The sequence below is a fragment of the Humulus lupulus genome, chromosome 5 (genome assembly GCF_963169125.1).
Source record: "Humulus lupulus chromosome 5, drHumLupu1.1, whole genome shotgun sequence".
In the NCBI taxonomy this organism is placed as follows: domain Eukaryota; kingdom Viridiplantae; phylum Streptophyta; class Magnoliopsida; order Rosales; family Cannabaceae; genus Humulus; species Humulus lupulus.
This window is the reverse complement of record NC_084797.1, coordinates 121,089,192-121,106,894: the sequence shown is the minus strand read 5'-3', so window position 1 is coordinate 121,106,894 and position 17,703 is coordinate 121,089,192. Positions and strand designations below refer to the sequence as shown.

General features: G+C 36.0%; 1 protein-coding gene and 1 pseudogene across 1 annotated transcript; both read right to left on the bottom strand.

The window, feature by feature from the left end:
• Nucleotides 1–6,198: 6,198 nt before the first annotated feature.
• Nucleotides 6,199–9,001, bottom strand: LOC133779430 (uncharacterized). Its single transcript, XM_062219392.1, has 4 exons — nt 8,742–9,001; nt 8,260–8,576; nt 7,438–8,077; nt 6,199–7,078 (listed from the first exon to the last, which is right to left on the bottom strand). The coding sequence occupies exons 1-4, from the start codon at nt 8,999–9,001 to the stop codon at nt 6,199–6,201; spliced, it is 2,097 nt and encodes a 698-aa protein (XP_062075376.1).
• A 1,211-nt stretch (nt 9,002–10,212) lies between these two features.
• Nucleotides 10,213–16,441, bottom strand: LOC133779429 (probable galactinol--sucrose galactosyltransferase 1; annotated as a pseudogene).
• Nucleotides 16,442–17,703: the final 1,262 nt, after the last annotated feature.

Here is a 17,703-nt window from a genome sequence, read left to right as displayed (position 1 = left end):
CCATTTTCTCCCTTCTCAATTGCATCATCCAACTTCATATACTTATCTGCCCGGTCTAAAAATTGTTGCAATGTTGAAATTGGATGACGATGGATGCTGTCCCACAAAGGACTTCGATAGACAATGCCGGAAGAGATCGCCACCATCTTCCCCTCATCTCCAACCGCAGTAGCTCAGTTAGCTTCTCTCATGAACCTTTGAATGTAGTTCTTGAGAGACTCATCTTTTCCTTGCCTAATATTGACCAAGTGATTGGCATAAACAGGAGAGGTTCGAGCAGTGCTAAAATGCCTGCAAAACTCCTTCCTAAAACTCTCCCAAGAAGTGATGGAGTCTGGTTTAAATTCCCAGTACCACTCCTGGGCAGTGTCTGACAATGTGGTGGGGAAGACTCTGCAGCGATAATCATCACTCACCCCAAGCAGCTCCATCTGATCTTCAAACTTCCCAATGTGTCTTACCGGGTCTGCCTTTTCTGTATAAACTGGCAGTACTGGTGCTTTGTATTTTGTTGGTGGTTGAGCCGCTCTAATTCGAGCACAAAAAGGGCTACCACTTCTGTGGTCTACCGGATCAATCGCAGCTGGTTGTTTTGACAAACTCTAAACTGCTGCTGTCAAAGCATCAAGCTGGGCTTGGATGCCTGGGGCCACCGCTGGGGACTCACTTTCGAGACCGCGCTGGTCGGGTGTTCCTATCCGGCAAACCATCATCCAGTATTTCTACTCGACTGGTAGGACGGATTGGCTCTTGCCCTTCGACCGGGACGGTCTTCCTTCTATCATCAATGACGTCTCTCAGGTCCTTCTGAGCAGTGTGCTTTCCCAACCGATCGAACACCGTACTCTGAGTCTTCTCGGATGGTTTGCTGGGTGGAACGTGCTCCTTGCCACTGTGCTGGTTGGGATGCCTTGGTGGCCTTCCTGTTTGAGCTAGTCGATCCTCCCCTCCTCGATGGTTATTATTATTCTTCTCCTTAGAATGGTCAGTGTGATGACTGTCAGCTTCATCACGCCCATGCCCATCTTTGAAGTGGGAAGTCTCATTGCCACGAGGAGCTTTATTGTGCTCCTGCTCAGGAGGTGTTTTCTTGCTGCCTGACTTGTGACTCCCTGATCTGGAAGTCTCTGATCGGTGGCTCCTTGAGGGGGTTTTGGAGTTCCCCCTTTGAGTTGAGGCAGTGCACGATGGGGCTTTGTCCTCCTCATGACCAGGTGGGTTACTACCACCCCTGCCTGGTCTATCAGTTTTCTTACGACCAGCTTCTGTGGTCCTTGCCTCAGTGGTGGCTGCCACCCCAGGTGCAACCTGGGCATTGGCTCAGGTCTGCGTAGCCGCTTCCAGAGCGAGTGCAGCTTCGTGATGTCACCTGTGGGCCTCCTCTTGCTGTCGACGGATCTCCTCACTCCTAGCATCCATCTCCCGTTTCTGCTGCTCGAATGCGGCGTTCTGCCTAGCCATTTCCTCAGCGAACGCCTCTTGCCTGGCGTTGAACTGAGCCATCTCCTCCTGGAAAGCGCTCATGGCTTCCTGGAGCTCTTCAACTTCTGGTGCTACGTCTTCGAGCATGATTCTGGGCACAGTTTCACAATCTTGAACGCTAGGACCTTCTGATCTAGCATGCTCTTTAAAGGAGCTCGTCTTCTTGGAGGCTGCATTGGTGTTCTTAGGTGCCATATTGCCTCAGGGACCGTCTGTTCTTCTCTTCAGGCTCTCAATGAAAGCACCAAAATGTTGACTGTGTTTTTAGCCAACGACGTGAGAACGTCAAAAACGATAAACCTTCAAGAGAATTTAAATGACACAGACAGTTTTATCAAAGAAAGTAAATAACACAAGATTTTTATAGTGGTTCAGCCCCGATCAGTCGGTAATAGCCTAATCCACTTAGAGATTTGATTACTTTATCTACACTCAAGATCAGATGAACCAGTGTCAACTGAGTTTCTTCAGTGTAAATTCTTAGAATACAAAAAGGGTTCTCTCTCAAGGAAAACGCACTTTCTCTCTCTAGAAACTCAGACCAAATTTCAAATTGCCAAAAGTCCTTTTCCGATCCCATCAACCCTCTATTTATAGGCTTGGGATCCTAAACTGATATCCCCCTAGCCCCGGGATATTCTATTACTCATATTATATTTAAATTACACAAAATATTCAAAAATGCAACAGAATCCTCAATTTGAGTGAGGAATGAGAGATTCCCGCGATGCCACCGATTCTTGCTGAAGCCGTTTCTGGGAATTTGACGCAGTCTAGTCTATTTGGTTGATGAATATCGTCTTCTGGTCGGACATATGCATGCTGGACACCTGCATACGGAGCATACCCCTTAGACTCTCTTCGGACCAAAGTCCGACCAATCACCTTTTGGGCTCACCTCGGACCACAGCCTTGGGGTCTCCTCAGACTAAGGTCCAACCACACCTCTAGGTCCTCCTCGGACCAAGGTCTGACCGGACCTCTTTGCTCTCCTCGGACCAAGGTCCGATCACGCCACTTGGTTCTCCTCGGACCAAGGTCCGATCACGCCACTTGGGGCTCTCCTCGGACCAAGGTCTGATCACGCCACTTGGGGCTCTCCTCGGACCAAGGTCCGAACACACCTCTTGGCTCTCCTCAGACCAAGGTCCGAGCACACCCTCCTTGGCTCTCCTCGGATCAAGGTCCGACCGGACCTCTTGGAGTGCTCCTTGGACCAAAGTCCGACCGGACATACCCTAGCCCAAGTACTCTCCTCGGGTGCACTTGGCTTGGTCATGACATCTCTCAAGCAGTCCAAACTCTTCACTGATGTATTGGGCTACTGCTAAGCCAGATCACCCAACTATTCCATGCCACTTGTCATTCCTATTGCCACATCATCATTCTCAAATTTTGGGATAACAATTTTCTATAACTAGCTTTCTTGATATGTTGTTTGATGATTATGTAACTAGTTTAATTAATTATGTAAATTGATTTTTATTTGTTTTTGTTTAAGCTTTTTAGTAGGGTTGTTGATTTAGTTGCCAATTTGGTATTGATTTTGGGTGACTTCAAGAATAATAATAAAGGTGAGTAATCTTTAAATTTTATTTATTACTATTGCAATATTTATTTATAAAATTAGAGTTAAATCATGCATGTTTTACTTTAGTGAAGTAGGTTCTGGGAAATTTGTTGTTGGCGGTGATATAAGGATAGAATTATGTGTGTTGATTTTGTGTTTATTTGTGTTGAATTTATATATATTTATAAAATTGGGATATGCTACAAAAACAAAGGAAACTCTGCCAATTTTTTATAGATTTTATTAATTGTTTTCCTTTTTCAATTCGCACACTATGTCAAGATATTTTGTGTGTTATTTACAGGTTTTTAAATTTTTGGAGATGTGAAAATGCAGTTGTTATGCTACCGAAATTTTGTTAGACTTAGGAAAATTTAATAATTAAACTTCAATTATGTTGGATGTCCTAGAAAAAAGAACTAGGAGTGGAAGATGTAGAGGGATATGAAATTTAGATAAGAGCGCGAGAAACGAAGAAGACTCTTGTTGAAGATAATTTGGACAAAAAAAATGAAGAAAGAGTTGTAAGTGTTTTAAAGCAAAGTAGGAAATTTTTTTAAGTGTTGTTACAAGTTACTAATTTAATCTATCATTGGTTTGTTTCGTAGGATGAACTAAATGACAAAGTTACTAGTAACCAAATTGTCACCAAGGGTCGAGAGGACATCTTGCCAATCCAACAAGAATAGTTAAGCCGATTGATGATTTAAATTTATTAGTAAGACTATTTTGTTTATACATACATTTAGTATTATGTGAATGTATATATAAATGTTTAGGCTATTTTACTTAATTACAATTATGTGAATGTATATATGAATGATTAGGTTATTCTACTTAACAATTATGTGAATGTATAAATATTTAATTTTATAAGAATTTTAATTCTAAGTGTATAAATTTTGTGATTTTTATTTCTGTTATAAATTAAATGAAAATAAATCAATTCCAATTGTAAAAATATATATAACTATAAAATCATATAATTAGACTATTTAAAAAAAATTAGGGCGAAAAAATAAAAATAAATTAGAATTGGGCCATTTAAAAATAATTATAAATAATTATTAAAAAAAGAGGGAGCTTCTACTTCGGTTATTATGTAAAAACCGAAGTAGAAAGTGAGGAATCTACTTCGGTTTTTACATAATAACCGAAGTAGAAAGTGTCTAGCAAGGAAGCGTACCCCACTTTATACTTCGGTTATTATGTAAAAACCGAAGTAGAATCCCCACTTTATACTTCGGTTTTTACATAATAACCGGAGTAGAAAGCTTATTTTTCACTTCAGTTTTAACTACTTTTTAATTCGCTCCAAACTACGCGGTTGCGAATTTAGCGAAAATCGAAGTAAATCCAGCTTAAAAACTGAAGTAGAAGCCCTTTTTTTCTTGTTGTGATTTGTAAGATTCTATTAAAATTGATTAAAAAAATGCTAAAGAAAGAATTGGTTGGATACACAATTTTAATATATGCTAGATACAAACAACGTGCAATGCACGTTTACTTAGTTTTATTTATAAAATGTATTAATTATATTTATTAAATTCGTATCATTGTCATATAAATTTTAAATAAATAAACAATATTTATATACAAAAATAACATAAACATAATAAATAAAAAATTATTTATGATTTTATATATATAATATGATAACCATTTTAAACATAAATGATAATTTTTTTCATAAAAGTGAAATTATGTATTATATATTATTATTATAATAATGATATTTTATAATATTTAAATTTATATTAATATAGGTATTAAATATCTAGTCTTGTATTAAATATTATTGGATTAATAATATTTTACAATATTTGAATTCATATTACCCAAAAAATATTTACTTGATGACGTGGCCAAATTAACAAGCACGTGGGATACACGTGACCGTTTTAGTGAGTAAGGTCTGTTCGACCATCGACCAGAAGAGAGTTCACTCAATAGACAGCATATGTTGATCGCAACATTTCAGATATTTCCTACAAATATGTAATTTTGCATTTATGTAATAATTTTGATTTCCATTTTTATTTAGATACACATGTATTAAATGTAATTAAGGCCCATGTAAAACTCATTGAGCCTATAAATAAGACTCAAAGGGCTCAAGAGTGGGGACTTTTGCTTTTGGAGAATTTTAAGAGAGAATTATAGTGTTTTTATCCGCCAAATTTGTATTCATCTCTAAGCTTGTGAAACTCGTGAACCCTAGTTCATTGATCACAGTTTTTGGAGATTCTACATCAATAAGAACACTAAGTGGACGTAGGTTATTACCATCACTGGGGCCGAACCACTATAAATCTTTGGTGTCATTTATCTTTTGATCTTAAATTCATCTTGTTTTTAGTCGTTTTACTTGACTCTGTGTCGTTGACTAGATCAAGGGTCAACATTTATTAAATTTGTATCATTGTCATATAAATTTTAAATAAATAAATAATATTATATATAAAAAAAATAACATAAACATATTAAATAAAAAATTAAACCAAAACATTATTTATGATTTTATATATATATATATATAATATGATAACCATTTTAAACATAAAAGATAATGTTTTTAATAAAATTAAAATTATGTATTATAATGATATTTTATAATATTTAAATTTATATTAATATAAGTATTAAATATCTAGTATTGTAATAAATATTATTATAATAATATTTTATAATATTTGAATTCATATTAATATAATTAGTAAAAAATTAAGATTATATATTATTATCATAATAATATTCTATAACATTTAAATTTATATCAATGAAATATCTAGTCTTGCTTTATATATTATTATAATAAAAATATTTTATAACATTTGAATTTGAAATTAAATTTAAATTTATATTAATATAATTATTATACATGTAGTCTTACATTAAATATTAATATAATAATTATATTTTATTAATATTTGAATTGATATTAATATAATTAATAAACATATATTTTTAGTTAGTTTTAAAAGTATATTCCGTTAAAGTTAACAAAACAAACCCTTAAAACCAATAATTTCCGTTATCAACTCATTTTTTATATAAAAGATTTTTTTTTTTAATCAAAAAGAAAATTTTATTGATCAAACAAAATAGAGGCAACAAAAAAGGCTGGAGAAAAACTCGACCTCAGATTACAAATTGATGACAATATCTAACATTTGTCTCTCTCTAATAGAAAAATTCTGATCATTTAGATTCTGCACTCTAGCCTTAACAGAAAATCTAATCAAGTTATCAATTCTAGATACATAAAAACAACTCTTCTCAAAACAACAATGGTTTCTGTTCAGCCAAATAAAATAAACAGTAGCTGCAAGAGTTGCTGCTACCACCAAGGAAATCCACCCATTGCGATGCCCAGTCAACCATTGAGACCAATCCGCATACTGAACAGGCCAAATAGCCTCTCCCAGCCACCCATAAACAGTCTGCATAACTCTCCTGGAGAACAAACTATCGAAAAATAGATGAGAGTGACTTTCATCTTCTTGAGAACAAGCAGGGCATAATAAAGATGGAATAGGCAGATGACATTGATGAAGTAAATCCCTTGGGAGAAGCTTTTGGTTCACAGCTAGCCACAAGATAAATCTGTGTTTAGGAACCGTAAGCCTACACCACACAGCCTTCTCATAGAACACCAACTTGTTAGGCAAAACTAAGGAGTAAAGCTTACCCAGTTGAAGCTTCCCATTCACAACCGCACCATCCAATTCAGATCTGGACAGAGATTGACAAAGATTAATAAGCTTCCTCCAATACCAACTGGTATCTTGTTTTAACAGATAATCCCAGAGAGAAGTTCCTTTTAAGTAAATACAGTTGACCCATTTCACCCATAATAGATCCTTCTTAGAAGAAATAGCCCAGATGAACTTAGCTAACAGTATCTTATTCCAAGTAGGACCCTCTCGAAAACCCAAACCACCATAACACTTCGAACGAAAAACATGCTCCCAAGAGATAAGGAGAAATTTGCTCTTGTTTCCCTTCTCACCCCAAAAGAATTTCCTACAAAGGCAGTCAATATCTTTGATTACAGTCTGAGGTAACAAAAAGATATTCATCCAATAAGAGCGAATCCCCAACAACACAGAATGCACCAACTGGACCCGACCAGCATATGATAGGTGACAGTCAATTTCTTAAGAATAATGTTGCAATCAGTAGCCTTCCATTTAGTAGGTCTTAGAGGAACACCCAAATATTTCAAAGGGAAGTGCCCTTCAATAAAATTAGAATACAACTATAGGGGAGATTTATCACCAGCAGCTAGCCCTCCAAAATAAATTCGAGATTTGCTTTGGTTGATAGAGAGGCCCGAAGATAAAGTAAACCCATTAAAAGCTTGATGAAGGATCATAACTAACTTCGGATTGGCTTTGCAAAACAGTAGGAGATCGTTAGCAAAACAAAGATTAACAAGCTTTAGGGACTTGCACAAAGGGTGAAATCTGAAATCTTTCTCCGTAGAAGGTTTTAACAATAAATGTGTAAGATAATCCATCACAATAACAAAAAGTAAAGGCGAGATTGGATAACCTTGTCTGAGACCTTTGGCTCCTTGAAAATGACCTTGAATGCTACCATTCATCACTAAAGAATAGGATGAATCCCTACAAAAAACCATAACCCACCTAATAAATCTCATCGAAAAACAGAGAGCATTTAGAAGATTCTCCAAGAAATCCCAGTCAATTGAGTCATACACCTTACTAATATCAATCTTCATAAGACACCGAGGGGAACTATTTTTCCTATTGTACCCCTTAATTAAGTCTTGAAGGATGAGAACATTATGAGCAAGAGATCGATGCTTGATAAAAGCCCCCTGATTTTGATTAATCAGTAAAGGAAGAACAGAATTAAGCCTACTGCACAACATTTTGGAGATGCATTTGTAAATGGTACTGCAACAAGCAATAGGCCTAAAATCAGCTGCATTAACTGGATGATCCACTTTAGGAATAAGAGAAATGAGTGTTTTATTCACATTTTGAGGGATACAAACTGAATCAAAAAAATCAAGGACAGCCAGAAATATTTCCTTGCCTATATCCTTCCATAACGCTTTGAAAAACCTGCCCCATAACCATCCGGACTTGGGCTTTTAATTCAGTGAATCCTAAACATAGCCACTTTAACTTCATGGGCAGAGAACGGTTTGATTAATCCCAACTGAGTTTCCATACCCAAAACCAGACCACACGCAATAACTTGAGAATAAATTTTGCCTGATGCCTTACTAGCTGCACCCAAAAAGTTCTTAAAATGCTGAAAAAAATGATTAGTAACTTCAGTATAATCATCCTCAACCCGCCCTTCATCAGTAACGTAAGACACAATCCTATTAGTTAATTTCCTCTTCTTTAAACTAGCATGAAAGAACGAAGAGTTGTCATCTCCAAAATGCAGCCAAGCTATTTTACTCTTTTGGTAGAGGAAACTAGCATACATTTGCTCCTGTCTTTTAAATTCCAGAAAGGCTTCTCTATCCTCAGTACACAACCTGCTATTATTCGAATAAGCAAAACAATTAGAATGGATTATCTCATAATTACAAGCAACATCCCCCATAACCTTCTAGTTAAAAGTCTTCAAGACATGCTTAAGACGGGTTAGCTTCCAACTAATCTGCTCTAAGCCACTACCCTTATACAATAACTATTTAGACCAGTTAGCCAAGACTGTCTCCCTAAATTTAGGATTAGAGACCCACATGTTGTAGAAACGAAACGGCTTCACCGCCATCCTCAAAGCAGGAAGATGTTTAAGAAGAACAAAACAATGATCAGAAATAACCTCCCATTGAGAAACAGTAGTAACTAACGGAAATGAGTCAAGCCAGGCTTCATTAGCAAATACCCTGTCCAACTTAGAGAAAATGCGAGTCCCCCCTTCTTGATTGTTAGACCAAGCATAAAAGGACCCCATAATCTTCATTTCATCAACCAAGCAAAGATCAAGCCACTATCTAGCATCCTCTATTTCTTTCATTGTGATAGGTCTCCCTCCCAACCTATCATCAGGAGCAAAACACAGCATTAAAATCCCCTAGAATGATCCAAGATTTTATAGGCCATTGAAAATGGGTCAAATCATGCCATAAAGATCTCCTGGACTCCAAACAATTAGAACCATACACTATTGTAAGACAAAAATCAGGGTTATTGCGAATTTTAACTTTACAGTGCAATAATTGGGCACTTTCCTGGATCACTTCAATATGCACCAAATGAGTTTTCCAAATAAATAAAATTTTACCCTCCAAGTTCTCACTACTATAATACTCCCTACCAACAAAAGTAGAACTCATGACTTCCTTTATTTTCACTCCCTTGATTTTAGTTTCAAGAAGAGCCCCAATCCAAACTTTATTCAATCTACAGATATCAAGAACCACCATCTGTTTATTCAATCTATTCAATCCTTTAACATTCTAGCTCAGTAGGTTGCAGTATTCCATTCGGGTCTAGTTTGGGTGAAAGTCCCGTCAAAGGTCTCTGCTGCTCCTGGAGCACACTAAAAGGCTTTCTGGCTTGCTTAACAGGAACTTGAACAACTTGCTTTATAACACCATCTCTTTTCGGAGAAACCCAGTAGGGCTCTACTGGATCATCAGTTGGTTGGACAGAATCTAATTGAGCATAATTTAATTTCTGAATTGGAATAGAGGTATTCGGACATATAGTATTCACTGCCTCAGAAGGATCAGTCCCTTCCCTATTCTTCGATTCTTTCTGCCTCCAGACTGCTTGAGGAACAAACTTGCAAGATGTTACTGAGTGTCCCAATTTCTTCCAATTAGAACATTTTGTTGGCAGCCATTCATATTCTATAAGTTGTTCCATAAATTGACCCTTCTCATTGAAATAATTGATGTACTTAGGTAAAGAATCTGCTATTTCCATCTCAACTAAGACACGAGCAAATTTTATCATAGATCGATCCTTGGTTATCTTGTCAATCATTATAGGATTACCTATTGTGCTAACAAGGGCACTCAAACACTTCACCCCCCAATATTGCAAGCCAAGATCAAGTAACCGGATCCACACGGGCACTGATTTAATAGACTTAAAGGACTCGATATCAGTAGTCCAGGGGCGGAGAACAACTGGTTTCTTATCAAAATGGATCACACCTCATTCCAAAACCAGATCACATGTTGCTTCATCTCTAAACTTCAACATTGTAAAATCAGCATTCATTCGAGCCACTCGCTCAAGACCAAGCTTTCCCCAAATCCGTTTGATAAATCCTTCAAAAACCGCAAGTGGCGGGTTAGCACCAATCACCACACAGATCAATGTTGATTTCCAGAAGGAGGCTTCCACTTCGATCTCATTCACATCCAGTTTCGCAATTATCTGTCCATCCTTCTGAAAAGGCTCTAAGTAATGTAGCTTCGTACACCCATGCGACGGAATAGCTTCCCGAAACTTGGCTCAAGTTTCTTTGGCTGAATCTTGGAATGACCTAGCCTCAACCTCTGCAGCCCAGGACACGGTATCAGGATCCGTGGATATATCAAAACCCTCCTTCGAAGCACAAACCGAATCCCTAGCATCAAGCTATTGCTCTTTTGTAAAACCCATTTCCTCAATGAATACTTCCTCAGACCGCTCCTAAACAATATCTTCTCCATTGGATGAAGGGAGCTCTGGCTCAATGACTGGTTTAGCTAGCTTCTGCCCAGCTTTTTGCCTCCTCGTCATGGAAGAGAGAGAAACTGAGAATCACGCTTCGTATCTCTCTTTTATTGGTGCACATATCATTAAGATATGTATATATTGATATTAAAATAAATGATTTTTTTTCTTTTCTTTTTTGAAAGGATTGTTTTTTTCTTTTTCGAGGAATATTATGGAATATATTAGGAGCATATATAGAGCGTCTTGTACTTTCAAAACAAAAAGTGAGAAATAAAAGGCAATGCGTATAAATCAGGCATCTGTTTAACATAAATATGCCACCCAATTGGCTAATATAGAATATATTTCACAGCGAAGCATACTATGGTAAACACCAATCTGAAAATGACTGTCTTAGGCCCTCAATTTATTATTTATGGTCCATGTATTCCCTCAATCTCTTGTGGTCCATTTTATTGGTGTGAGTTGATCCTCTCTTTTATTTATTTATTTTTATTTTTTTAATTTTTTTGTCGCTTCCTTATTTGTAGGATTGTAGCTATATTTATCTATATAAAAAGTGTGTAAATAACCGAAATTCTCTGTTTTAACGGTTTGTTTTGTTAACTTTAACGAAATATTCTAAATATTTAATGGAATATACTTTTAAAATTAACTTAAAAATAGATATTTATCAATTATATTAATAAAATCTCAAATATTATTATAATATTTAATATAAGACTACATTAATAATATTTATAGTAATATAAATTAAAATAAATTCAGAGGTTATAAAATATCATTATTATAATAATATACAATACAAGACTAGATATTTAATAATTATATCAATATAAATTTGTAAAAACGCCCTTAACTAGTACTTAATAAAACATTCACATTTTCATTAGTCTATAAAAGAAAGTCACTTATTATAAAGGTTTCAGTGGGGTCTTGCTTAAAAACATGTAAGTTGGGCCCAATAGTTTTAAAAGAAAATATCAGTTTTTATGCAATGTTCTTAAAAAACCAATACTTCAAGTCCCACTGATAAGTTTAAAAAGTCTCATAAAACATAACATTATTAAAACAATTGCGTTTTTAATTGATCGTTTTTCGTCCATAGGATGCCCCCACACCATACACACCAGGACGACAGAACTCCCCACATCACCACGCGTGCCACAGAGAAAACCTATTTGCTACCTGGAAGGGAAAGTAAGGGGGGTGAGCTAAAAGCCCAGTAAGGAAGTACAACAACAAGCAAGTAAGATACAATAATTTACAAACACTATCATTCATCTTTATACATCATAGCATCATCATAAAATTGGCATCAATATCATAAACATAAACATATTGGCATCGTCATATCATAAACATCATAACATCATAACAAAATCACACTACTACAAAAAAGGATTTTTAGGACTAGCAGTGCGAGTCCTAAAAAAGTTATTTGAGAGCCTTAAAAACTAAGGTTTTTAGGACTCGCATTGTGAGTCCTAAAATGATGTTTTTAGGACTCACGTTACGAGTCCTAAAAGAATGTCCGCGAGTCCTAAAAGATCTTGCTGAGTGCCTTTAAGAAAGGCTTTTAGGACTCGTCCTAAAAAAATGGGGCGAGTCCTAAAAGATCGTCCTGAGTGCCTTTTAGTAAGGTTTTTAAGACTCGCACTACGAGTCCTAAAAGAATGTCCGCGAGTCCTAAAAGATCTTGCTGAGTGCCTTTAAGTAAGGTTTTTAGGACTCTCTTTGGGTGACCTTAAAAGTTATATTTTTAATTTTTAAAAAATTTATTTATTGTTATTTTAAATTAAAAATTATGATTTAAATGAAACATTTATATACAAATTAATCTAAAAATTTATAGATTAAAATAACAGCCATAAATTTCTTTCTAAAATCATCCTTGAAACATGAAAAATCACGTTATAATACACCAAACATGAAAAATTATAACTAGTTTTTTATTGTAGTGTACATAAATAAGTTTATTCACAATTGCTACAATTGGAGCAAATATCACTCCATTGGACAACTCCTTCATTGGAACCACAGTAAACACTTTGTATTCTCTTGATTTTAGTCACTGGCAAAGATGCATCCTTGAGAAGATAGACTACTTCTCATGCAAATTTATAATCAAACAATTTCTATCAGTTTAAAAGCACTAGTGAGTGAAAAATAGTGTGTGTGAGATTGAATGCAGCGAGTTTCATTGGCGAGAGAATAGCATTCTTGAGGCTTCACTATATTTACCAATTCTTGTTTATTTTCCACATTTAATATCGATTAATTCTAACAAGAGATTCATTAGTTAGAACTTAGTAGTTAGTGAGATCAAGTTTTGATAACAAACATACCACCAAGATGGGAGAATATGACAGCATCACCACTCCTGTTGTCATGAGCCACCTTGTGCAGATAATTAACATCTCTGGCTTTAATAACCCCAGTGACTGTGCCTGGATGTTCATCGTGGATAAGGTTCTTCTTCCCAACCTTGCACCACCGTGCTCCCTGGCAGTTGAAGGCTCCAACAACTCCAGAAATTGCGTTCATGTTCCAAATCTTCAGAAGGCTGCAAATTGTTGCACAAGTGAACTTTTTTGAGGAACATGGGATTGAATAACAACAGGAGTAAAAGCTCTAGACTAGAGTAGTCTTGGAGTACCTTTTTCCATCTCTGGCATGATCAGAAAATAAACAATCCCTTGTTGGTCTTCCAGGTAGTCTAGCCCTCAAGATTGAACCATCAGGAAGAACAAGCTTCTTCAAAAGATTGAAGTCATGTTGACCAGGCTTATCACTGCATTGGTAGATATAATTGATATGACAACCATTTCTTCTACTAAGTGTTTGAACAGAAAGACAGAATGTAACCAAAGACAATACCTAACATAGATAGCACATCCTCCTACTTCTCGTGCTGCAACATGGTATTCCGCCATTGGATGCAGGCTCTAACATTCGGAAAGAAACGCAAAATGAGAAGCCTAACATATTAAGAATAACACTACTTAAGGTGAGGGACTCGAACCTCAGACATTGTGGCACAAACCACATGCCTGAACGTTCGAGCTACCACACTTGGATTTCGTGATAATAGTTTTCGAAGCTCACATGAAACATATCCTAATCAGGCTGCATGAATTCACTAAGGAAAACAGTGTTGTAAGCAACTGATGCAATATGAATTGTGTGTGAGGTTGGATCTCTAAGCCAGAAATCATCTGAAGCCCTTATAACCACACTTAGTTTAGTACTAAAACAAAATCAAGAAAGGAAAAAGCATAAGTGTCATGCCACCTCAGTTGCAAACAAAAACTGAATTCATGAGAGCTTAGCTACCTGTATAAACCATCTGTGTTATGACTCATACAAGAAATAATCCCATTATCAGGACAGTTTCTAGCAATAGATGCCTCCAATGCCTGATGATATTTTCTAGCCAGTTTCACCCTTCCACCATGGCCTGCCCCAAGAGGCTCAAGAAAGTTCTGAACATCAACTTTAACAAAGAGTGTTCCATTTTGGTAATTCCTGGTCTAGCACCACCCCAGTAGCCTGTTATTGCATGCCACACATAAACATGCCTGAAATTTCATCAAAACAAAGTTAACAAAGAGTGTAAATTGACTGAAGTCAAAGTTGAACCATCATTTCAAATCAACAGCTCTTACTTACTTCAATGCATGTTTTTCTCTAATATCAGACACAATATGGCGAAGACCTAAAGCTGGATCCTCCACTCTATGACTCTCTTTGCCATCTTTCCGAAATTTGTGATTTTCTTTAATATGTGTTAACCTGTTTGCAAAGCTGAAAGATAGAAAGAACTTAGCAAGAAGCTCAACCAAATAGCACAAAAAGAACCCAGCACGCCCTCTAAATCCACATGGAAAAAATGTGATGAAGCAGTCCATGAAAATCCACATGCTAGAAAACTTGCTAAATAGGTCACTAAATCATATTATAAAAATCATATCTACCCATGAAATTGTATACATTTATGTTCTTTGCAATATCAAGAAAATAATAAGATTTCTAACATACATTCTCAAATAAAACTCATTCACTATACACTACTACAATAATAATACACTTATTATTAGTTCCGACAGCAAGATGTGTTCCACACTGAGCCCAGCCCACCCGAACAGACATTGTCATCCATCCCTAAATCACATAACTTAGTTACCTGTAAAACAAATTCCATAATCAAAGTTAAATACCATCTGTTGTATATATAGATAAACCAGATCTGTAACCATTCAATAGTAGATATTGTTTGGCCAAGTTAGATCTGTACATGCTAATCATTTCAAAACTCAAATCAAATATCAATCCATTTTGTTTTCTTTCTGTGGTTAGTTGTATCATGACACGATATGCCCTGAATAATTCAGATACACTTGCTAGTTAATTATTTCTTTGTTTGAAAATTCAGTTTTTGTTGACAAATTTGGGATGGTTGTTACCCGAGACTTTAGGATATAACTAAGGGCAGCTTCTACAGCCCAAGTTAATTGGCCTTATCTCGTAGATAGATTGGATTGTACGTATCTATTCCACTTGTTTTTGTCTTCTAGATTTTAGTTAATTATGGTCAGATATTAATCTTATATGTACATGCTTCTATTGTATGTAGTATTCAAGTTAAAGAATTTGTAGTGTTTTCTTGTTCTTTCTCCAATACTAATTCTTTCATGTTTTCATTCTATGAGACAGTTTTAGAGTGGAATAACAGATGCATTTAGCAAGTGATAATAGTTTTGTTTAAATGATGTTTAGAAACATGAAGAATAATGTGTGATTTGAAGTCTATTAACTTTTTCTTTCTCTTTTTTGTCTGACCATGGTGTACTTTCTGGTCTTGTTACTTTTTTTTTTGTCTCTATGCATTTATATCTTCTTATTTGGTGACATAATTTTGATATGCCTTACTTAGCCTAGATGGGAGGGTCACATAAAATGTAATCACAATATAGATCAAAAAATTAAATCAAAATCTAAAACTTGCTCAACAAATGGTTGGAATGAAGATTAGTCATAAACTCAACCTTATAAGCTTATAACACAAATATATGAATTAATGAACCCATTCTGTCAAAACCTGCACCGCCCAACCCAAAACACACATACGTACATACCTGATATGAGAGAGATAGAGCATCTGAGAGAGAAGCTATTTTCACCAAAAACTTTCCCCTTTCACATAAGAAAAACAGAGAACAAATTAATACAAAAAAAAATAGATATAGTTAAGAAATGCAAAAAAGAGATGAGTGAGAGATAGAGAGAGAGGGAGCCGAGAGAGACAAAGAGAGCAGAAATAAAAATGTTCAACAAAAATACAAACTTGAAAATGGAATAGATCTTGACCTGAAATGGGTTTGCGTTCATGGAGAGATAGGAGAGCCTAGCCCTCTGCCCAGCCCCTACGCTGTCGAGCCCAGACCCGAGAACCCCCACCCGCCGTCGAGCCCAGCCACCAGTCATTGTTGTCGAGCCCAGCCCCGAGCCCCCTGCCGTGGAACAGCCCGACCCCGACCCCCCTGCCGCCGTCGACCACCATTCCCCGAGCCCCTGCCACCATCGTTCCGGCCTAGCAGAGAGCATGCGAGAGAGAGGGAGAAAGGAAAGTAAGGATCGGGTAGGGAGGGAGGGAGAAAGGGATTTGGGAATTATATTTATTTTATTTTATTTTATAAATAAAAATTAGAATATATTATTTAGATAAAAAAATGTGATTATAAATCTCCCAATTTTATACTCTAAAATTATAAAAAATAATTTTAAAAATTACATCTATACAAACTTTATTTAGATAAAAAAAAAATGCTCTTTTACTTAATAATTTTAAGGACTTGTTTTGAGAATCCTTAATACTCTTTTAGGACTCACAAAGCAAGTCCTTAAAATTCATCATTCCTAATTTTTCAACCCAGGGGTTTTTAGGACTCGCAAAGCTAGTCCTAAAAGAGTATTAAGGAATCCCAAAGCAAGTCCTTAAAATTGTTAAGTAAAACACTCATTTTTTAGCTCAGATTTTTTTAGGACTCGCTTATTTTTTTAGGACACTCATTGCGAGTCCTAAATTGTGTTTTTTCAGGACTCTCAATGAGTGTCCTAAAAACTCTATAAATATTTTTAAGGACTTGCATTTATGTGCGTGTCTTAAAAAAGTGTCCCATAAAGGGTATTTTGTAGTAGTGTCATAAACGAAACATCATAACATAACCATAAACATCACGAGACATCATAACACATTCATAAACAATTCCTTGTGAACATGGCCCGCTAACTTTTCCATGCCACCCTTTGAGGTAAACAAGAGTCTCCGGTCCTTGAATAACCTCGGCGCGTCCGCCCATGGAGTTACGTCTTCATATCCTTAGTAACTCGGGTTACGTCTTCTTATCCTTAGCAACCCATTTTGATGTGTCGCGTACATCACGCTAACATCCATTCATATCATACAACATTCATACAAGCCATCATATCATCACATTATGGCATTCATAAATCATATCATTTCATTCACACAACAGTTTCACCATTCACAATATAACAATCATAAATTCTATCTAACTTCCTTACCTCAGGTCCAAGCTAAGTAAAACCACAACTTCTCAACGAGGCTATACCATAATCAAAACGACATTTCTTAGCTTCATATAATTACTATTTTTCCCTCTCATATAACTCATGTGTGCATGGGCCATGCACACATGGTAGGAGTTACACACAACATACACATATGCTTAATTACACACAAGGTCATAAAAAGAATAATGCTCATTCTACCAATATTGCATGCATGATCTTTCTATAAAAACTTCATGGTTGCATAATAGACATTATTTTGGACGTAAAAGTGAATTTGCATGTAACATGCATACATGGGGATGTTGCGTAAATGTGGCGTTAAAAATGATAATTCCATGCGTCTACTTCTATCATTTTAAAGATAATAGACGTGTAGCATGTGTT

Excerpts from the sequence above, each read along its gene's own strand:
- LOC133779430 (XM_062219392.1), bottom strand. The coding sequence starts at position 9,001 with ATGGGGTCCTTTTATGCTTGGTCTAACAATCAAGAAGGGGGGACTCGC. Across the intron at positions 8,078-8,259 it reads TGCGTGTGGTCTGGTTTTGG|TTTGTATCCCTCAAAATGTG; the intron begins GTATGGAAACTC and ends TTTTTGATTCAG. Across the intron at positions 7,079-7,437 it reads TTTTGCAAAGCCAATCCGAA|GAAATTCTTTTGGGGTGAGA; the intron begins GTTAGTTATGAT and ends CTGCCTTTGTAG.